Source organism: Solanum pennellii, chromosome 4, assembly GCF_001406875.1.
Source record: "Solanum pennellii chromosome 4, SPENNV200".
NCBI classification, from domain to species: Eukaryota; Viridiplantae; Streptophyta; class Magnoliopsida; order Solanales; family Solanaceae; genus Solanum; species Solanum pennellii.
This window is the reverse complement of record NC_028640.1, coordinates 293,712-317,971: the sequence shown is the minus strand read 5'-3', so window position 1 is coordinate 317,971 and position 24,260 is coordinate 293,712. Positions and strand designations below refer to the sequence as shown.

General features: G+C 31.2%; 4 protein-coding genes across 4 annotated transcripts; 3 read left to right on the top strand and 1 right to left on the bottom strand.

Moving 5' to 3' along the window:
* Positions 1–1,131: 1,131 nt before the first annotated feature.
* Positions 1,132–3,659, top strand: LOC107016390 (LRR receptor-like serine/threonine-protein kinase RPK2). Its single transcript, XM_015216871.2, has one exon. The coding sequence runs from the start codon at positions 1,146–1,148 to the stop codon at positions 3,345–3,347; it is 2,202 nt and encodes a 733-aa protein (XP_015072357.2). The 5' UTR covers positions 1,132–1,145; the 3' UTR covers positions 3,348–3,659.
* A 710-nt stretch (positions 3,660–4,369) lies between these two features.
* On the bottom strand, positions 4,370–9,139 carry LOC107016230 (ninja-family protein AFP3-like). Its single transcript, XM_015216722.2, has 2 exons — positions 7,987–9,139; positions 4,370–4,895 (listed from the first exon to the last, which is right to left on the bottom strand). Exons 1-2 carry the CDS (start codon positions 8,795–8,797, stop codon positions 4,537–4,539), a joined length of 1,170 nt encoding a protein of 389 aa, XP_015072208.1. The 5' UTR covers positions 8,798–9,139; the 3' UTR covers positions 4,370–4,536.
* A 9,105-nt stretch (positions 9,140–18,244) lies between these two features.
* On the top strand, positions 18,245–20,204 carry LOC107017466 (isoleucine N-monooxygenase 1-like). Its single transcript, XM_015217684.2, has 2 exons — positions 18,245–19,189; positions 19,463–20,204. Exons 1-2 carry the CDS (start codon positions 18,245–18,247, stop codon positions 20,096–20,098), a joined length of 1,581 nt encoding a protein of 526 aa, XP_015073170.2. The 3' UTR covers positions 20,099–20,204.
* A 3,042-nt stretch (positions 20,205–23,246) lies between these two features.
* LOC107016389 (isoleucine N-monooxygenase 1-like) lies at positions 23,247–24,212 on the top strand. Its single transcript, XM_015216870.2, has one exon. It carries the CDS (start codon positions 23,247–23,249, stop codon positions 24,210–24,212), a length of 966 nt encoding a protein of 321 aa, XP_015072356.2.
* Positions 24,213–24,260: the final 48 nt, after the last annotated feature.

Genomic DNA, 24,260 nt, shown 5'->3' with positions numbered 1-24,260 from the left:
CGATATGTTTGAATTAACTTTTGACTTTTTTTAATTTATTTTAACTTAAAATCAAATACTCAAACACTTAAAAAATAACTTAAACTAACTAAATTCAAACATGTTCTAGGTAAATTAAACACAATGATACATATAAATGAAATAAGGAAAATGTTATACATGAGCTGAATTACACTTGACTAAGTTTTTTCCTCTTTTCAGATTTGGTAACAAATATTAAATAACATGATCTGTCTCAGTTACACTAATTTACAAGAATTTATATTAATGAAACTGGCTTTTACATTCCATATTCCCATTTGGTAACAATCAAAAAATATTTATTATTTTTTACCATTTTATTCACAATCTCTCCTTTTTTCCATTTTTTTTTATGTTAATTAATTACTTTCTTCTAGTTAATTTTTTCAGTAAGTAGCATCTATGAAGCATATCATCTTTCCTCTTCTTTTTTTTTCAAGGAAAGTAAATTCAATTTTCCCAAAAAAATTTCAATCCTAAAAAAGGCAAATCTTATTTTCCCTTCTAATTTTCTTTTTTTTTCTCCAAAATAATGGACCAATGAGGACGTTCCGTGAGTCCACATGGAGAGTTATCATTGGACAACGTCAAAAACCATTCGACCAATGAAACGTTCCTCTCTTATATTTTTACAGTCAAACTATATAGATTTTGACTAACCCTTTTAAATGTTTTTTTCCATTACATTAATACGAATTTTACTTTACATTTTGTAGTACTTTCTATATGGTTTTTAAGTATATAAATATTCATTTTAAAAATATCAAGTTAACGTAATATAAATATAATTTTAAAGCTGGTCAAATTGACTTTAGAAAAGCGTTACGTTACGACTAAAAGTATGGGAGACCCTGGAAAGCTTCTAAAAGTCCACTTTTGGACCCTATGAAGATCTACTCACAGTATAAATAAGACATGTTTGAAAACAAAACATCTCACATTAGAGCAGTTCTTCACTAGTAAAAGAAGAAGAAGAAGAAATTTCATATTTATTTCTTCTTTTTTGTAGTGTCAAATTCAAGAATCTTTTTTTTTTTCTTTCAAAAAGATTGCTTCTTTGTGTTTGAATTTGAAAACTGAGGCTTAAAGACATGATTTTGACATCTGGGGTTGTGTTAGTGACAATGAAAATGCAGTTTTCAAGAATCTTGATTTTGTTCTTGATGGCATTTGCTTTCTCTTCTTTTCCATTTTCAGCTTATGGAAAAGATGAAGTTTTTGTTGTTTCTGAGAAAATGGCTTTGTTGAAAATCAAGAAATCATTCATTGATCCTTTTGGGATTTTGTTGAGCTGGAAATCAGACGATTCCAGCTACTGTTCTTGGTATGGAGTGTCGTGTAACGCGAATTCATCAAGAGTTTCAGAGTTGAGAATCAAAGGTAACAATACTAATAAACTTGTTGGGAATCTGTCTCATGCTGTTGCATATCTCGAGGAGCTTCGGGTTCTGTCTCTTCCATTTCATGATCTTACTGGTGAAATTCCTGTTCAGATATGGGAATTACAGAATCTTGAAGTTCTTGATGTGCAAGGGAATGCCATTCAGGGGGATTTTTCGAGCTATAATTTTACGAGGTTGAGAAAGCTGAGAGTTCTGAACTTGGGATTCAACAGAATTGTAGGGAGGTTTTCACCTTCTCTAGCAAAATGTAGGTGTTTGAGTGTGTTGAATTTAGCAGGAAATGGTGTAAATGATGTCATTCCAGGGTTCATTGGTGGTTTTGAGAAGTTAAAGGTGCTGAATTTATCGTCTAATCGATTGATTGGACGTGTTCCTGTCAACTTTGGAGTTAAATGCAGGGATCTTGAGCATTTAGATCTGTCATTTAATTTCCTACAAGGGGAAATTCCGCGTGTATTGGGGAAATGTAGCCACTTAAGGACAGTTTTGTTGAACTCGAACAAATTTTCTGGTGTGATCCCTTCTGAGCTAGGAGGGCTTTGGAAGCTTGAAGTTCTATTGCTTAACAACAATTCATTTACTGGTGAGATTCCCTCAAGTTTGGGAAATTTGACAGCACTTCATGTATGCAACCTCTTATTCAACAACTTATTATTTTCATCAGAAAATAAGACGATAAGAAGGTGTAGCTTTGTTGGAAACTCTTCTCTAACAGTCACCCCAAGGATGTCGTTGGCTTTAGCACCACCGATGAGTCAACAATCGAATGAGTCTCAACGTGTTGCAGCTCCTCCACAAGGGTCTAATCAGTCTAGAAATGATGAGAAAGGACTTACTGCCTTAGAGATTACTGTTGCAGTATCTGTAGCTCTTGCTTTTGTTGCTGCTCTTGCTGTCCTCGTTTCCTTGTGTAAGAACGGAAAGGAGGAGCCACCATCAGTTCCTAGAATTGAGGCCTCGATATCACCTGATGTAAGCAATATTACAATATTCAATGACGTTGGAGTAGTTTTAACTTACGAAAAAATTGTTCAGGCCACTAGAAACTTTAGCTGGAGTAACTGCATTGGGACTGGTGGTTTTGGTTCCACATATAGGGTCGAAATCTCCTCTGAACTTACACTGGCTGTTAAGAGGCTTCTAACTGAAACAGTTGACGGAACTATCCAGTTCGAGGCAGAAATTCAGACCCTTGGAAGCATAAATCACCCAAATCTCATTACACTGATTGGGTATTATAAAAGTGACACTGATATGTTCCTTATATACAACTTTCTCCCAGGAGGCAACTTGGAGAAATACATACACGAGAGGGCGAGCAGAGTTTTTAACTATAAAGTGCTGCATAAAATTGCCCTGGACATTGGTTTAGCTATATCATTTCTACATGATCAGTGTGATCCACGTATTATACACCGGGATATCAAGCCTAGCAATATCCTATTGGACAATGAGTTAAACGCTTATTTGTCCGATTTTGGTTTATCAAGGATCATGGGAACAGGCACCAGCAGCAACACAGCTGTAGCAGGAACATTTGGTTATGTTGCACCAGAATACGCCTTAACAAGTCGTGTGTCTGACAGGGCTGATGTTTACAGCTATGGTGTCGTCCTGCTAGAGCTTCTCTCAGACAAACGAGCATTAGATCCTTCTTTTGCTGCGTATGAGGACGGATTCAACATTGTTTCGTGGGCAAACATGATGCTGCGCGATGACAAGATAGAGGATATATTCTATACAAGTCTATGGGAACCAGATTCTGAGGAAAAGTTGAAGGCTATGCTGCATTTGGCTGTGAATTGTACAGCAGACCTTCCTAACAGGCCGAGGATGATTCAAGTCGTCGAGCAGCTGAAGAATCTTCAACCTGAAAACCTTAGAACAATGGAGATTCTGAATTCATCCATCATCGAAGAATAAGTATAGAGAAAGTAACTTAATAGTTTAACTATGCCTTTTTTTATGCATAGTTTTAGTTTAAAGTTTTATATACTGATAGATGAATGATATATGATGTTATGTTTTACATAAAATCATTACAGTTATTGTGTCAAGTCATTGACTGCACAGTTTAGTTCATGTACTTAACATATATAATGAAATAAAACTCGGCTTTTACAAGAGTCAGTGAAGTATACCTGATCTCAAATTCGAATAAATGAAAGGTCGTGATAAATTGACGACCAATCGAAAAATAATGAAATTATTAACTTTTTTTTATCTCAATTTATGTGATATAATTAGAGTTTCGAGAGTCAACCAGATATTACTTTGACCAAAATTATAGCGTAATATCCAAATATGAGAAACTAACCAAAGTTGAGTGAAACAGGATATTATCATTTATGTCAGCAATCATATTTTCTCTCTTTGTAAGACTGAAAAGACTTTATTTACTGTAATAAATAGTTTATATTGTTTTCAAGTATTATCGATTGATATTAAATATGCATATTGATTTTTCTAAAATTCACATTTTACAAATTAATTGCTTGAGCTAAATTCACTGTAACTCATTTAATACTACAATAAAAAAATATAAATACAATAAATATACACTTCAATAAAAAATGGTAGAGTCTTTAGCTATATTAGTTAAATACTACTAAATATCTAGATCCGTATCACTATAAGTTTTAGCCTCACTTACAAAGAGTGCTAACACATAATTGTGAATAGTAATTTATCTCATATTTAACGACAACTAATCTATTATCATTAATTAATCTATCGCTAAAAATTATTTCTGATGTAATGGACCATAATTGAATTGCTTGTTCCACCTAAGATGAATTGTCATGTTGTTCGAATTTTTTCAAGATATTGTCTCACTCGCATCAAATCCTCCAAAACGTGCAAAATAATCCGACATGCGCTTATCGACACCAGAATAATAACAAGTACTCCTCAGTAAACTTCAATTTTACACCTAGAAACTGAAATCTGTTATGACAATGCTCAAATTCCATTGCTCCATATTTCATTAGAAAAATGTGCACAAGTAAAATAGATACTTATAAGTTAAGTCCTCATGATGAGAAAGATTAAGAGAAACAAGTAAAGGGAAAAAGGGGTTACAGTTACTGTTTTGCATGATGCATTTTGTGCATCATAGAAAGGGAGAAGGATTGGGTTTTATAACTATATGCTTGAGAGGGTTCGCGACGTCGCTGCCTCCAGCATGCTTCACAAACTCAGCTGGTGAAAGAAAACTTCCATGACAAACACACATAATTCTAATCTCTTCTCCCTTACCATACTTGTATAATATACCATCTATTCTCCTTCCATTAGGACCATCTCCTTTTGCGAAAACACATGGCATGTCGCCCAATGCTTTTGCCTCACTTTCTTGCACTCGACTTCTCGTTGTGTTACTTGGACTAGTTTCCACCTCTCCTCCTAGTGTTCTGCTTCCAAGATCTTTATGTAATGATTGGATACTAGAAGGGCTTGCGTCAGCTGATCCTGCAAGCAAGGAATGTTTTATTTGTCGATGTATTGGAAGAACAAAGAGAAAGCAACGATGGAAAGACAAATCTCAGGATCATGGTGTACATTTCATGAGTAGTACAAATAGTGCAATTGTATGTCATAAACACACAAAGTATACCATAAGAATCACGTTAGTCTATGATCGTACCTGTTACAGTGGGTTGTTCCAACACGTTTTGCAAAAGATTCTACACGAGAACTTCACAGGAACCTTTGGAAATAGAGAATTGTCTGTTTTTCTCTGCTTTGATCATATTTTTTTTAGAACGAAAAGAAAGTGTCGTTAAGGGAAAGGGAAATGTGTATTTAAACACAGCAAACAACACCTATTTTCCCTTTTAACACCTATATGGGTGACCCTTAATTCAATTATTAACTCCATAACTTAGTTATAACAACATTAGGAAGGAAAGTGCATGAGCAATCACAAAAAGGCTAACATGCAAAGTTACTAGACTTTGGAAGATCCCGTCAGTCAAAAACGTAAAGACTCATAAATGACTACTGCTATCAGCTCAACTCCTCCCGGCATCCCATCAGGTGACTCCTTTATAAAGACTACGAAGGTATAACGAATTAAATCTGATCGTCCAAAATCCAGATTTAAGCATTTAGTACTGGAGAAACTACGGACGTCTAGCCAAATAGGTCACGGCAATTGTAAAATGAGCAAGAGAATGACTTATGGTTTCTGTTAATCAGCAACTACAAGTTAAGATCATTATATGTCCCAGAAAATGGAATAGGCATATGTAGCCAAAGGAGGCAAGCCAGCTCATATCGAGTGCTTCCACAGCCATAAGATGAGCAGCTAGCTGAGCGAGGACGCAGAAGGATATTTGATCGGCTCCTCCTCGACATAACAATTGGAAATTTTTCAGGAAATTATACTTGATATGGAAATAAACAATTGAATATACTTCTATATGGAAATTAGGGATTGAATAGTATACTGATCCGAAATCTGTTCACAAAATGTAGTTCGATAAAGGCACTTCGACTTTTTTCTTCCACCAGATGAGACACATCATAAACAAGTTCCCATGATTAATATCATCAAAAACCTAATGATAGTGATAGTGATAGTCTTAACACACAAACCTCGGAAAATGATAACACATACCGTTTATGGAACTTTTGGTCAGAAAGAGCTCTATTAAAAAAATGCACCTGTTTCAACTTACGGAGATTTTCCATCGAAGCAAGCAGCGAACAACTTCAATATTTATTTAGGTCCATCATCTTGTTTTGCATGGTATAAAAGAACATCATAAAGCTCATCTTTTTAGCATTTTTGTACGAGCTTTTGCCCCATAAAATGACTAATTAACTTTTGAATCACGTTGTTCCACAATTAGCATGTCGAACACCATCTCTAGATGTTTGCTTGGAAGATCTATTATTGGACAGCGTAAGCATTTATTCGGACCCAACAGAAAGAGAACTGACCAAAATGGAAAAAACAAAAACCCCATGCAGAAACATATTGAATGAAAATGAGAAGCAAGAAACAAGCAAGTGAAGTCATCAGATGTTACGATATTATAGGAATGATAAATGCTTAGATATCAAAACGTGCAAAATAAAGTGAACAAGAAGCAAGAAGCATCTGATGTGATTGAATAATCCACAATATCTGGTCTGTTTACCTATATAAACACCTGCTATATTTTAGTACAAAATTGTTAAACGTTAGCCCCAGAGCGAGATAAAGCTAATGAATTTCTCATACTTGAAAGCTAAAGAACTTATTAGACTGAAGTAACCATGCAGAGTCGACTGCGGGATAAAGAAGAGAAATTTTACCATATAGAAAGGTTACTTAATTCACCATATATTGCCTGCAAATTAACTCTCTACCAACCAACCTACGTTGTTTACTGTGTCTTATGTTTTCCTTTGTCGCACCAATAAAAGATCCTTCTTTTGTCATGTAAAGGTATCTAAGAGATTATAAATGTGCGAGCCAAACTCTCCAATGTCATACTCCTTTCCTGTCATATGACGATGTTTTAAGGCCTATGGTGTCTAAGATGTCAAAGCTAATTTTATAGTTATATATAAGATAAGTGGTAGTGAACAAGCATTAAATAGTGGTTGAAAATTACTTCAATAGAGGAAACTCCATATCACTATATATTAATTTATGAAAACTTCTAACCTACTAGTACTACAGCAAACAACCACGAGAATTAAAAGAAAGGAGTATATTAATTTGAGCCTAGTTTGTTTATCAACCACACCAACTTGTTTATCTTAAGCATTTCAACAGTACTTAAGGGTACATTATTATTATTATTATTTTCCATTTCTTAGGATATGAAATCTTCTTTGTGGCATGCACAAGAGAGTTCCAAAAGCCACCTAGACAATTTTCCGCCCTTGCCCTTGAAGTCGTAATTCTAAAATTCAGAACTTAAAAAATTGAATTTCTAGCTCTATAACTACGACAGACTAAGAAGTACCTCCAAAATACTCAACGCAAACGACAACTCTTAAGATGTCACCAGTAGAAGGCAGTGCAATAAAAACATCTCTGGGATCAAGAACATGGCAAATAACAATTAGAAAGAACACATGCATGTTGGTGTGGATAAAAGTAAAAGACAAGATATTAAGGATCTTGACAGCAAAATTCAACAAGAAGCACTAGACTTGTTCCACCACAGTAATGTAACATGTGATAACACCCCTATTTAGCCAAAAATAGACTACTCAAAGAAGGATCAAGAGTTCAATGTCAAAGTAAAATGTAGTACTCCCTCTGTCCCAATTTACGCATACTCTCACAAAAAGAGTGTTCTTTCTAGATTTAGTAAGTTTTCCGATTCCAACATCTTACATGGAAAGTTTAACAACACAATTATACACATCTTTAACTTTAAAATCACAAGATCACACTCAGTCAAACTAAGACCTTAAATTGGGACGGAGAGAGTACTAGTAACAAATTCCAATTCTATCAAAGTTGTAGGAAAGTAAACAATAGTAACAAAGTAGCATATAATGAATAAGTAAATCAGTATATATATACAAGTTAAACTCATAAATGATTTGCCAATACCTTGTGCAGGTTTGCTTTCCAATTCAGATATACTTGAAGAACAACCACCTTGGGATTCCATTGACCCTTGTGATGCTGGTTTCTTTTTTTCTTGCAAGTAACTTTCTTTCCCTTTTGCCATTGCCATATCATCAGCCCCCAAAGCAGCCAATGTTGGTAACTTACAACCAAACTTTCTTGCAGTAGCCAAGAACTGTTCTTTCTCCAATTTTTTTTTATGATTATTATTACCACCTCTCAAATTCATCTGATCAGTCCCTCTATTTTCATCTTCCACACATTTCTCACCCCTTAAATTCCTCTGTACTTTCTCTGATCTTCTCCTCTTAGCCTCCATCCTTCTCAAACTCTGCAATTCCTTCCTTCTCCTCCATTCTAACTCTGTCTCCACTGGCAATGAAGAAGTTCTCACTAAACTAGGATTATAACTCACTGATTGTGATAATGATGATGATACGGCCACTGCATCATGATCTCTAACTGTTGGCAAACAAGCAGCTATAGAAGAAGACCTCACCAATAAATTTGATGAACTCTTATCAACACCAAATCTACCACCTAATGACAACCCAAGATTCAACTCATCTTCATTTATATCCTCTACTTTCTCAAGTTCAGATTTTTCTGAAATTCCCATAAATCTTTGCAACAAATCTCTACTTGTATCCAATGAAAGATTCTCCATCTCCACTCTACTTCTCCTCCTCCTCCTCTCATCTGCATCACCCATAGTAAAACCACCATACACCAAAAGAGAACTATCAAACTCAACTCTTTCCACATCTTTCTGCATTTTTAAACATTTCTTCATCAAATTTAACCACACCCAAATGGAAAAATCAAATCTTTAACTGCATTTTAGCTCCAAGATCAAGTCTTTACACTAAATTTCAAAAACCCCTCATCAAGAATTGCAAAAAAAACAACAACTAAAGATGTCATACAAATCAAGAAAACTGGTAGCTGTAACAAGAGAATGTTGTGTTTCCAGCAAAAGGGTGTCTGAAAAATGAAGAAAACAAGGAAGAGAAAAAATTTAAAAATGGAAGAATGAAGAAAATGGGGCATGGATTTTTGAGTGTGGAGGGGACAAAGAAAGTAGTATTCAGAGGACAAGTGGCTGAAATTGGTAAGGATGAAGGGTGACACGTGGGTAGGAGTGAATAGTCCCTTTTTGGTGCTGTCTCTAATCAAAGAGTTTTCCAACACATTGATGTTTTAATTATGACTATTTTTAGATGTACTCACTCTCACATGTGTCAAACTTTTATATGTAACTTTGTTTGATCATATAAATAGTCTCAAAACACCCTCCATTCTATTTCAAATACTAATTTAAACCCATTTTTTATTTACAAGTTTCAAATATTTCGAGGTTTAAAGGTGAACAATCATTTATTAATGGTGGATTTAACTTCATTTGTTAGGGTAACATTTATTAGATTACTGTTGTCTAGACGAATTATTTTAAAATATTAATTTAAACTCATCTTTTTTGCTGATTCTTCTTTTCTTTCGAACGTTTGGAGGTGAACAGTCATTTATTAATACATTGAACTCCATTCGTAAGGATAACATTTATTAGATTTCTGTTGTCTGGATTGATCCTTTTTACTGAATTTTGTTTGTAGCATCTGAATGTGCATTCTCTTTCTAACAAGCGAAGATAAATTTTCAATCTCTAAATAATTAGCACTTAAGCAAGGCAGAAATTATTTAGTTCGATAGTAGAATTTGACGGGATATGTCAAATTGAACATTGTAATGCTTGTGATTCCTCTTTTGATATTCTGATTCATTTCTTGATACTATTTTATCAATTGATGAACTAAAATTAAAAATATCATTAATAAGATTTATTAAAACTCATGATATATAACAATGAAATTTCGACAAAAGCGAAAATTTCAAACATTATTTTCATCATTCAAGTATTAATAAATTTTAATTGGGATTAAGAGATATATTTGTTTGTCTATCTTAAAACAACAACTATACTTTTTTTTTTTAGAGAAACTTTTAATTGGGGGATAAGATGAATTTTCAATATCTTCAAGGAGTAATTTGCAATATCTCACAAGTATGAGAGAGAGAGAGAAAAATGTTGTTAGACACTTGTCAAGTAATGAAGAGAGACAACATGAAAGATTGACACGTGTCAAAGAGGGTCTTTTTGTTTTATTTTCTCTTTATTGTTTTTTTAATAAAATGTAGGATGAGTTGTCAATAAGAGAAGGGAAAAGGGTCAGTCCTTTTCGAATAATTTGATGCTTTTCCCAAAATGGAGTTTTATTTATTTTTAATTATAAAGAAAGTTTTTTTTGAGTACTACTTAGCATGGCATGACACGTGGTTGATATGTTTTTTTCACTATTTGGTCAAATATTGGATATTTTTAGTAAGAAATACACCATCCATAGTCATGCTCATGTTTGAACAAAAAAAAATAATTGGTTAATATTTGATAAAAATTAAAATTATAGGAAAAATAATTTAAAAGTTAAAAGATATGTTTGGATATGCAAGAAAATATAGATGAAATTATACGTGGAATCGAATTAACACTTCTCAGATCAGGCTAGACCTATTAAAATAAGATGGGCAGGTTGTTCATGCCCAATTTATCACAAAGATGATAATTAGCGGACTTATGCCTTTATTTAACGATTTTATAAATAAATAAGCTAGTTATTTTCATGTCTTCACATGACAAGTTGAAAATCAAGTTATTTCAATTTTTTCTCATGAATAAAGTGAAAATTTGTTGCAATATAATTTGTTCTAATTTCACAAAACACAAAATTTTGAGATAATATCAAAAATATTTTTTCGTGATATCAAATTATTACGAACAAAAAATAATAACGATTAGTATATGCAAAACACTAATTGGGATATGTAACAATATTTTCATGTGATGGAATAAAAGGACAAGAAATGCTAGATATATTATTTGGGAATATTATGTGGCATAGGTAATAATATTTTAAAGTGATATATATCTATTGAATATAGTATTTTAAGGCTTTGGTGAAGCTTTTTTATTGATTGACGTATTACTATTGTAACTTATAAATAGTAATTTTACCATATTAATAATTTTCATTAAAGGAGATTTAAATAAATTCGATTTTCATCTAACGCGTTATTATATTTCAAATAATCTAATATTTAGCAATATGGCTTGAGAAATTTATTATATTTAGGTTATAATAATCTTCTTATGGGAACCATTAGAGATTGTATTGTGATATGAAAAACTTAGAATTTGTGAGTTTTCATATATTTTAGGTGTTTTTAACTTCATTTTAGTGTCGACTTAATATGTCCAACATTGTGCGTAAGAATTACCATGGTGAAAAAACATAGTTAATGTTATCATTTTTCGAATTTTGTTAAGGTGAAAAAACATACATATATCAACCATCACAAGGTATTTGCGTTCTTTGAAGATAACTTTCTTGATCTATCTTAGACATTTTTTTCAATAAATTTAGATTTTTGTTGAAGTTTGTCATATATCTTCAACCACCACAAGGAACTATAAATTATGAAGGTAACTTTTTTGATCTATTTTAGACATCGTTTACAACAAATCTAGATTTTGTCAGAGTCTGTCATACATCATCAACCACCACAAGGAATGACAAATCATGAAGGTAACTTTCTTCATCTATCTCATACATCTTTCCAACAAATCTTAATTTTTTTCTATGGTACACATGATATGCCTAAATTAACCCGAAAATCTAGTTCATGAGGAGAGTTATTGGATACACTTGTTGATACTGGAATCTAGGGATCGAACAATCAATGAGGGACATTCATAATAAAGTTGACAAATCATTTTGTATATTTATATAGAAACTTTTTATGAGATGAATATATTGAAGCATTAATACAAGTGATTGAAAAGTTTGATGGGTGCTTTGATTGGGAAGATCACTTAAAATTCTTCCTTTTGAGATGAAAGTAACAAATTACTTGATACGTATTTGTCTTAATTACTTATCTACTAGTTAGCTAGTCTTAATCATAATGCACGAGTCATCACTTTTTTTTAATCAAATGTATATTTGAAGTATAATATAAAGTTATTGTAGTGATACATTTTGTTAAATAAAAGTTTATATTCATGCACCCTTAAAGTTTAATTTTTAATGTATTTTCATTGTAATTTACAATTACAAAATTACTACTTCGAATAGAGTTAGAAAATTGTTTTGTTTTACGGGAAATAAATATATTAGTGAGTGAAAATCAAAAGAAAACATAAAATGATTGAGTCAATACATCTCTTAATTCGATATCAAATCCATCGATATTCTAATGATTGACTAGTGAATTAGTATATTAAAAAAATTAAAAGTTGATAAGTCAATCATTAAGTATAATTATCTGTCTATTTGATCCTATAAGTCACCCTAGCTAGCACGAGTAGGATTCGTGGCCTCTCTCCAACCTTACTCTTGATGTTGGATTAAAATAATCATTCTTAAGTTATTAAAGCTTGATTGAGTGCATGGTTCCCCCATTTCGATAATTTTCGTGTGCCATAATATATCATTTTTTAGGTGATTCAGATTCTGACGTTAAAAATGCCAAATTTTTTTGTGGACATCCGTCAAGACCTTGGCTAAGCAGCCGATTGTCCCTCACGGCCAGTCCGACCCATTTTAAAGGTCAAACGAGCCCGAAGCGCGCATACCTCCCATTTTGTCGATTTTCATGTGCTATAGCACACCATTTTCTTGGAGATCCGTATTCCGATGTCAAAAATGCCAAAATTTTTGTGGACGTCCGTCAAGACATTGGCTATGCAGCCGGTTGGCCCTCACAGCCATTCCGATCCATTTTCGAGGTGAAACGAGACCCGAAGCGCGCATACCCTCCGTTTCGTCGATTTACATGTGCTATAACATACCATTTTTTTGGTGATCCAGATTACGATGTCAAAAATGCCGAAATTTTTTGTGGACGTCCTTCAAGACCTTGGCTATGCATCCAGTTGGCCCTCATGGCCAGTTTGACCCATATTCAAGGTCAGATGAGCCACGAAAAGCGCATACCCCCCATTTCAACGATTTTCATGTGCTATATAGCACACCATTTTTTGGGTGATCCGTATTACGATGTCAAAAATGCCGAAATTTTTTGTGGACGTCCGTCAAGACCTTGGCTATGCAGTCGGTTGGCCCTCACGGCCGGTCCGACCCATTTTAAAGGTCAAATAAGCCCCAGAGTGCGCATACCCACCATTTCGACGATTTTCGTGTGCTATAGCACACCATTTTTTAGGAGATCCGGATTCCGACGTCAAAAACGCCAAAAGTTTTTGTGGACGTCCGTCAAGACCTTTGCTATGCATTTTTTGTAGACGTCCGTCAAAACCTTGGCAATTCAGTCGGTTGGCCCTCACGGCCAGTCCGATCCATTTTCAAGGTGAAAGGAGCCCCGAAGCGCACATATCTCCATTTCGACGATTTTCGTGTGCTATAGCACACCATTTTTTTGGAGATCTGGATTCCGACGTCAAACCTATTACAATAATTATAATTGCAGCCAAATATCCTTGAATCTAATAGAACAATTCTTAACATAAATTGTTGCATCATCCCTATAACCGTCCCTTTAGAGAACCTATAGCTACAATAGAACAATTCTTAACATAAATTGTTGCATCATCCCTATAACCGTCCCTTTAGAGAACCTATAGCTACAATAGAACAATTCTTAACATAAATTGTTGCATCATCCCTATAACCGTCCCTTTAGAGAACCTATAGCTACAAATTTTAGAAATGTCGCAATAGATATCTCTCTGGCAAAGGTTATTTTAGGAAAAATAATTCTGATTTTTATTACTAAATATGCAAAGGTTATTTTAGGAAAAATAATTCTGATTTTTATCCCTAAATATATTTCCCTCCTAAAAAATATATTTCCCTCCTATAATTTGGCAAGATATTAATCTTCATTAAAAAATCTTAAAGAAAAAGAGAATAAGAACAAAACTCTATTTTCTAGAAACTTCATTTCAGCGATGTGAGATACTAAGCTTTTGTTGAGCGACTAAGAACATAGAGCGATTCCAAAAATTTTAGCGAAGATTTTGTTGAGGAAAACAACCGCGAACCAAAATCTCTATGACTACGAATTTCTTGGATAAAGAAGTTGTTGGTCAAGCTTGTTGGTCCTTTTGAGGAAAACAACAGCGAACAACAAGCTTCTTCTTTTTGGTGAAGCTTTTGAGGTTCGAGTAAAACTTCGTCTTAAAGCTGAATAATGTTTAAGTTTTCTATGCTAGTTCATGATTTTTAAGTCCGCATTGAATTATTTTTGAATCATCTTAAAAATAATATATGGGTTAGTCTTTAATCTATGTTATTTGCTCTAATCTAGGTAGTGTATAGACTTCCCCTGTTTGCCTCTGTGATGTATAGTGAAACAGGAAAAGAAGACACTCCCAAATTTAAGTAACAGTTGAGTATTTAGGGTTAAACATGAACTGGATTTAGGGTTAAACTCGAAGAGGATTTGGGGTTGAGTAATGCTCTAGATTCAAAACACTAATGTTTTCTGGTTGTCTGTGCATATGCAAGCTGACTCACTATGCCTAATGACTTTAAGATAAGCTAGATTGTTATTAAATATGCCCTCTTTATTGTTAAGAGTTGCCTTGTGTTTATTGAAATGAATTTGATGGAAAATCTTTGAGGGTATTGTTATCAAATATTTATTTGTATTGCAAAAGACACAAAAGATACAAGAAGCCAGCTCTTGGTAAAGTAGAACTGTAGAAGAATCTATTAGAAACCTTTCTGTGTTCTCATCTCAGTGTCGCTGCCCCGAAAAGGTGATCTTTTTTATCTCTACTCGTTTTAGCTGACATTTTGTTTTGATAATCTGAAGCTTATTGTCATCACTTATTCTCCTTCGCTCGAATGTTTTTTTTCTTCTTTGATTTACAGTTGATGCCTAGTGATGGACTGTTTGATTTCAAATTGAGTGCGTCTGAGTTGTTGGACGTATAATCTATGCTCTTGTGTTTGTTGTTGTTTTGTTCGTCAGTGATATGGCTTTAATCACTGGTTCCATCGAATGGTTTTAATCAATTATGTTTTAGGAGTTATTTATCGATTTTATTTAAGTTTGGTTAGCATAGTTTCTAGTTTTCTGGTTGTTTTACTGTTCCTATAGTTCAGCTTGTGTGCTTACTTCCTTTTACTTACTGGATTAATTTGAGTAATTGTTTTTCTCATTCCTATGATACGTGGAGCTTTGTCTTTCATCTTAACAAAGTCAGATGATTTGAAAGAGCGAACTGGGAGGTTGCGACTATCCACCTAGTTCTTGTGATTTTTTGGGTGTTACAAATTCCACATTATATTGCGCTCGAAGCCTCTGAAAATTCCCCACGCTTAGACCTAAATCCCTTGGATTTAATCGTGTCTTAGGAATTTCGAACTGATTGTCCGAACTTCGAACAGTGATCAAAGTCAATTTCTTGGCCTAAATACACTTAAACTTCCAACTCAAGAGCTCAAATCCACTTGAAGAGTTCGAATTGATACATAAATTCCTAGATCAAATTATGCATTCCGAAGCTAATGGCACTAACTAAATTTCATTTGAAACACGTAGTTTTGATTGTTTACAACGACCACTTTGTAATAACTTAACGTCTCCAAACTCTAAAGCTTCCAAAATAACCACAATTTTTTTTTATTGATTTCAAAACAAAATTTGTAAACTGACCAAACATAGCTCAGGTCAACTATTGAGAGATATAAAACGATATTGTTTCAAAAAGGAAAAAAAGTCTGATATAAAATGATATTTTACATTTTATTTTATAAAAAAATATATTATTTTCTTGTAAGGCGTAAATTAGATTAAATTGAATTGATTCAATTTTTTAGTTTTTTTAGATTTGGTCAAAAAAAATTGATTTCATATTTCAATTCATAACAATTAAATCATTAATATAAAAATTTATTGTAGTTCAAGATAAAGATAGATATAAATATAAAAGGAATCAGATTCAAAAAATTACTATAGTTCAAGATAATACAGAATAATCAGGTTGAATTGAAGTAATTCAATTCTTTAATTTTTAAATTTGACATTAATGTTTCTTCAAAAATTTTGGTTTGATTTCTCAATTTGTAGCAATTAAATCATTAATTAATTCTTTAATTTTTAGGTTCGATACTAAAAAAAATTTCAAATTTTTTTTGTTTGATTTGTCAATTCATTGTAATTAAATCATTGAAACTACATTGAAGATAATTGTATGAAAGTCTTGTGATCGAAAAGCTGCCGACGAAAAACATTGTATGTACGACACGATACAAATAAATATCTAAAAATTATATTAAATTGAATTAAATCAATTCTTTACTTTTTAACGTTTGACGTTGATATTTTTCTAAAAAAATGACTTGATTTCTCAATTCGTAGCAATTAAATTATCAATTAAAAAATTATTTACTGTAGTTCAAGATAATGATAGACATAAATATTAAAACATCGGGCTCAATTGAATTAATTCATTTCTTTAGTTTTTATATTCAACATTCATTTTTGTTTCAATAATTTTGGTTTGATTTCTCAATTTGTAGCAATTAAATGATTAGTGAAAAATTGTTGTAGTTCAAGATAAGAATATGCATAAATGTATTTGAAAATCATGTTGAATTTAATTAATTCAATTCGTAAGTTTTTAAGTTTGACATTGATATAATTTTCAAAAAAAAACTTGATTTTATTTTTCAATTTGTAGTAATGAAATCATTAATGAAAAAAAATATATTGTAGTTCAAGATAATGATAAACATATATATTGAAAAATCGGATTGAAAAATTGAATTAATTCAATTCTTTAATTTTTAGGTTCCGCGTTGGTATTTTTTAGATTTTTTGATTTGATTTCTCAATTTGTACCAGTTAAATCATTGATAAAAAAAATATTATTATAGTTCAAAATAAAGATATGCATAAATATCAAAAAAAAAATCGGTTGAATGAATAATTCAATTCTTTAAATTTTTAGGTTCAACGTTTATATTCTTTTTTTTAAAAAAAAGTTGTTATTTGTGTAGCATATTTTAGGTCATTTTTATATAAATAAAAACTTGAGCATATGTGATGCAAATAAAATTATTTATTGTGTAAAAAATCTAAAAAATATATTATGAATTAAACCAAAGGAATAGAAAAATAGAGGAATTGAGTAGATTGTATGACAGTACTTTAAGAAAACAAAAATGTAATACCGTCGTAAAGAGATTGTTTACGAGAAATATATTATTTCAAATTAATTATTAAAAAATAAGTTATTTTATTTTGGGATGAATTATTCAAAAATAAATTACTTTATTTTAATAAAAAATTATCTATTATTTTCAGAAAAATATAAAATAAAATAAAATAATTTTACATTTTATTCTAAAATAAAAAAAAGTCGTGTGTTGACTATTGCATACCATAAATGCCCCTACATTTTTATATTACCACGTGCTTTATTTTATTCTTCTGCCCCTACATTTTTATATTACCACGTGCTTTATTTTATTCTTCTAATATGTCTTAACTTCGTGGCCTCTCTGAGGCCGCATAGTATATATTGTAACGTTAAAATTAAATTATAGAAAATATTTTCTGTATTTAAATACATATGATACATTAGTTTTTATTTAACAAATATTTAATAATATTATTCATATATTATTTTTATTGAATCTCACTTATTTGATAAAAATATACTTTTTAAAGGTAGTTTTGAAACATCATAAAAAAAAATTCATAATTTTCAAATTATATGTCGAGTCGAGTTACGCGTAAAATAAGAAAAAAAATATTAAATAGCACTACTTACTATTCCTTTTTGTTTAAGCCTACCTTAGTTGCGTTACGTGTTCATGCAACACATATAAATAGTGTAATACATAAGACATAACAATCATAAGGGAAAAATGATGAAAATATCCTCCTCCTCCTTATAATTATCTTCAATAACGGTACATTTGATGACTTTACTAGATAAAATCTTAAATTTGAGTGACTTTTTAAGATAGTTTTGTGACATTGCAAAGCTTTTTTCATATTTCTCAAGTTATATGCTAATGAGTCAAACTACGTCACATAAATTAAAACGAAAGAATACGACTTTGTTGAGCTTACCTTATTAGTTGCATGTTCATGCAGCACCTATAAATAGTGAAACACATAAAGAGTTAGCAATCACAAGACAAAAATGATGAAAACACCAAACCTTCTTCTTATGATTATCTCCAATAACACTACATTATTCTTCATTATATTGACAATCTTCATTTCTATTATTCTTAAGAAATGGAATACTAGTGTAAGAAATTACAATAAACCACTTCCTCCAGGTCCAAAATCATGGCCTATAATTGGATGTTTTCCTCAAATCATCCTAAAAAATAAGCATGCATTAATTAATCGAATTCACAAAATTATGGAGGAAATGAACACTGAAATCGCTTGCATTCGTGTTGGTAATTATCATGTTATTACTGTAACTTCTCCTGAACTTGCTTGTGAGTTCTTGAAGAGTCAAGACTCCGTTTTCTCATCTAGGCCTATTTGTATGTCCGCGAACCTCGTTAGTAATGGCTTCTTGACTCCAATTTTTGTCCCAAGTGGTGATCAATGGATGAAAATGAAAAAAATTCTTACTTCTCATGTGTTGTCACCAACATCATTTCAATGGCTTCATTGTAAAAGGAAGGAAGAAGCTGACCACCTTCATCGATTAGTTTACAATCAATGTAGCAATCAACTTGTTATTAACTTAAGAAAAGTAACAAGATATCATTGTGGTAACGTAATTAGGAATATCATTTTCAGCAAGAGATCATTGTTTGGAATTATAGAACAAGATGAGGAACAAATTGATGCAGTTTTTACACTTGTTGAATATGTTTATTCTTTTAGTATATCAGATTACTTACCATGGTTAAGTTTTTTTGATTTGGATGGTCACAAGGCAGTTATCAAGAAAGCATATGCTAAAGCAACAAAATATATTGATATTGAAGTTGATAAGAGGATTCAAATATGGAAAGATGGCAACAAAACTTTGGAAGAGGACATACTTGATGTTCTTATTATGCTCAAAGATGCAAATGGAAATCCATTGATGAATGTTAAAGAGATTAAGGCACAAGTTCTTGTAAGTATACATTCATTTACTTATAAATCATGTGATAAAACAAAGTTGTGTTGTGTTGTTTAAAATTTGCTTATTTTGGAAAGAGTTTATAACTTTATAAAAAATGTATGTTTGGATTTGGTTAATCAATTTAAATAACATTTTTGTCAATTTGACCTAGGCTCTTAAACAATTTTTTTTTGGGGGGTACCTTATGTATTAACTCATCATAAAAAATTAAACATAAATTATTACTCATCTACTCAAAAGTGTTGGTTACAAAAAAATGTTCAGGAATTCTTTATGGCAACAGTGGATAATCCCTCAAATGCAGTTGAATGGGCATTTGCAGAAATGTTGAATGAACCAAAGTTAATGCAAAAGGCTATAGAAGAACTCAACACTGTTGTTGGGATCAATAGATGGGTTCAAGAATCAGACTTGTCAAGGCTAAATTATGTCAAGGCTTGCATAAAAGAGGCCTTTCGACTCCACCCCTTTATGGCTTTTAATGTTCCTCACTTGTCTGTCTCCGATACCATTGTTGGTGAAAAGTACTTCATCCCTGAAGGGAGTATAGTGTTATTAAGTCGCCTTGGACTTGGACGGAATTCTAGAGTTTGGGAGGAACCATTAAAGTTTAAGCCGGAGCGCCATCTCAAAATGGAAGATGATAGTGAAGTAGTTCTCACTGATTCAAATTTACGTTTGTTATCTTTTAGTATTGGAAGACGAGGTTGTCCAGCAGTGAAACTTGGTTCAACAATTACTACAATGTTACTTGCTAGGCTTCTTCAAGGATTTACTTGGGATTTACCATCAAATTCACCATGCAATGATTTAATTGAGTCATCTAAGATTAATCATTTTTCTACCTTACCACTTCTTGCTCAGGCAAAACCAAGATTAGCTAAGGCCATGTATCTTTAAGCTACAATATTTTTCGTATTTATTTGTCTAAGTCTTAGTGTGTGAAATTGTTTGTACTATTAATCGTGTGGTTTAAATTATTGTATTGTTTTTCATCCTATATATGTATTGACTATGATTTTGTTTACTTAATTTAATAAAGTATCATTTGAATAGATTATTGGATTAACATGTGTGTTCTTTACTAGTATGGTAGATATTTAAGTCAGGAGTTTTTATTGATTTACTAAATCTTCATTAATTGTTCTAGTCATGACTTTTCTATATAGTTGAAAAGAAATAATATGTTTTAATTTCATAGTTTTTTTTATATCGCATATTATATGTTTAAATGTTGTTATATTAAAATTAATTTGTAGGAAGTATTTAATATGTCTTAATTTGTATGATATATTTTTTTTTATCGGTTAAAAAAAAGGACACATTTTTCTTAAAGATAATTTTGTGATATTACAAAATTTTCTTATATTTCTTAAATTATATGATGATCAGTTAAACTACGTCATATAAATTAAAACGAAAGAATACTTTATTAAACTAGTTACGATACCTCTTTGTTGAGGCTACCTTATTAGCTGCATGTACATGCAGCACCTATAAATAGTGTTAAGATCAAACCTTCATTATTTCTATTATATTGACAGTCTTCATTTCTATTATTTTTCTTAAGAAATGGAATAATTGGATGTTTTTAAAATTATGTAGGAAATGTATTAGAGGATAAGAATCTACATAAAATATTAAAAAATCAGATTATATTGATTAATTTTAGTTTTTAGGTTGGACATTGATATTTTCTTTAGAAATTTTAATTTAATTTCTTGATTTAGCATTAAATCATTTACGAAAAATGCTATAGTCTAAGATAAGAATAGGCATAAATATCAAACAATCAGATTGAATTGAAAAGAAATCGATTTGCAAATAAAAATATACATCATATCAATTCATAATGTATACGTATGACTAATTAAAAAATATGTTGTGTCGCTTGTATAGCTGATTTTGGGCCAATTTATATATAAATAAAAACTTGAGTAGAATTGATGATCTTCATAAAGTTATTTCTAAAAAATATATTATGAATTAAACCAAAGGAAAAGAAAATTAAAGCAATTGAGTAGATTGAATATCACAAATACTTTTAAGAGAACAAAAAGTACTATGGCATCAAGGGGTCCTATGATTAGGAATAAATTATTTTATAATTAATTATATTTTAAATGAATAATTTAAAAATAAATTATTATACCATATATATTTTATCATTATAATATAAATTATAAAATAAATAATTTAAAAATTACTTAACACTTTTTTACAAATATAAAATAAAATAATTTTACATTTTATCCCGATTAAAGATAAAAGAAGTCTTGTGATAACTTCTGCATACAATAAATGGCCCCTACATTTTTTCTATTCCCATGTGCTTTATTTTATTCTTCTAGTAACAATTTAATTAAGTACTCCCTGTAGAAAATTAAATGTATAATTGCTTTTACATTAGGAGTTTTTATTGATCAACTAAATCACCGTTAATCGTCCGAGTTATGACTTTTCTATATAGTCGAAACGAAAAGAAATAATATGTGTTAATTTCGTGATCGTTCTTATAGCATATCATGTATTGTTAAAATAATATTATAAAAGTATTTTTTTTATTTCAATTTATATGGCACACATTATTTTAGTCAGTAAAAAACCACATTTTTTAAAAATAGTTTTGGGACATTACAAAATTTTAAAAATAGTTTTGAGACATTACAAAGTTCTGTGTCTAAAAGTTTTCTCATATTTCATAAATTATATGTTGATCAGTCAAACTAATCACATAAATTAAAATGAAAGAAGTATTCTATTAAATTAAGTAGCTAGTAGTTACCATTTGTTTTAGAGGCTTCATAGATAAATATTATTAGTCCTTTAGTCTTATTCATTTTAGTTGTATACATTTAAGAGGTGGGTTGCCATCTTTAGCTAAGTTATTATCTTTTAAGTTATTGCATGAGTTATATCTCTTATATTTAAGTCTTCCGCTGAGTAAGTAAGTCAGGCCAAAGGTTTGCTTGGGGCCAGTAATGATTCTCGAGTGTCTACGTCCAAAAAGTGTGATACCCTCACTCTACAGCGGCAAAATCTCTCGTCAAGGCAGGTTATGCGAGACGATGAGCTAATTAAAGAATTTCAAAATTCTCATTTCACAACACACCCTTGACCCACGACGCTCAGAAAATAGCCTTTACGCTATGATCAATTTCGGGAGTTCTAATCTCCCAAATTCAATTTCATAAATTCGTACGGGTTCTTTAACGAGTTATCTAACTACTCATGCAATCAAAAATCATAAATGATTAACTCGATTATTACCATATTTTTTCACACCTCAAAAACTCTGATTTCGTCCAAATCTGAACTGTATTTCAATTTATATGATACATTATTTTTTATTTGATAAATATTTAATAATACTATTAATATTTTATTTATATTAAATCCCACTAATTTAGCAAAAAATACTCTTTTTAAAAATAGTTTTGAAACATTGCTAAAAAAATCATATTTCTTTAATTATATATCGAGTTAAATTACGTATAACATACATTAAAACGAAAAAGATTATTAAATACTACCTACCATACCTCTTTGTTGAGCCTACCTTTGTTGCATGAACATGCAACCCCTATAAATAGTGTAAGACATTAGCCTTAACATAAAATAATATAATTTTACATTTTATCCGAATTAAAGATAAAAGAACTCTTGGGATAACTTTTGCATACAATAAATGGCCTCTACATTTTTACATTAGGAGTTCTTATCAATTAACTAAATCGATCGTTCTAGTTATGACTTTTCTATATAGTCGAAAAGAAAATGATATGTTTTAATTTTGTGGCCTCTTTCATGCCACGTATTATATGTTGTTACGTTAAAATTAAATTATAAGAGATATTTTGTGTCTCAATTTATATGGCATACATTTTTCTAAAGATGATTATAAGATATTGTAAAGTTTTCTCATATTTCCTAAATTATAGGCCGATTGGTCAAACTACATGACTGTTGAGCCTACTTATTAGTTGCATGTTCATGCAGCACCTATAAATAGTGAAACACATAAAGAGTTAGCAATCACAAGACAAAAATGATGAAAATACCAAACCTTCTTCTTATGGTTATCTCCAATAACACTACATTATTCTTCATTATATTGACAATCTTCATTTCTATTATTCTTAAGAAATGGAATACTAGTGTAAGAAATTACAATAAACCATTTCCTCCAGGTCCAAAATCATGGCCTATAATTGGATGTCTTCCTCAAATATTTCTAAAAAATAAGCATGCTTTAATTAATCGAATACACAGAATTATGGAGGAAATGAACACTGAAATCGCTTGCATTCGTGTTGGTAATTATCATGTTATTCCTGTAACTTCTCCTGAACTTGCTTGTGAGTTCTTGAAGAGTCAAGACTCCGTTTTCTCATCTAGGCCTATTTGTATGTCCGCGAACCTTATTAGCAATAACTATATAGCTTCTGTTTTCCTCCCCATTGGTGATCAATGGATGAAAATGAGAAGGATTCTTGCTTCTCATGTGCTATCACCAACAACATTTCAATGGCTGAGTTGTAAAAGGGATGAAGAGGCTGACAACCTTCTTCGATTCGTTTACAATAATCAATGTATTAGTATTAATTTGAGGAAAGTCACAAGATGTTATTGTGGAAATGTAATTAGGAATATGATTTTTAGTAAGAAGTCATCATTTGGAAGTACTATAGAAGAAGAGGAGCAAGTTGATGCACTTTTTACACTTCTTGAATATCTTCATTCTTTTGGTGTATCAGATTATTTACCATGGTTAAGTGTATTTGATTTGGATGGTCACAAGGCAATTATCAAGAAAGCATATGCTAAAGCAACAAAATATATTGATATTGAAGTTGATAAGAGGATACAAATATGGAAAGATGGCAACAAAACTTTGGAAGAGGACATTCTTGATGTTCTTATTATGCTCAAAGATACAAATGGAAATCCATTGATGAATGTTAAAGAGATTAAGGCACAAGTTCTTGTAAGTATACTTATATTCAATTATTAAATTATGATCAATTGTACTATGATTGCTTACAAATAAATATATAATGTA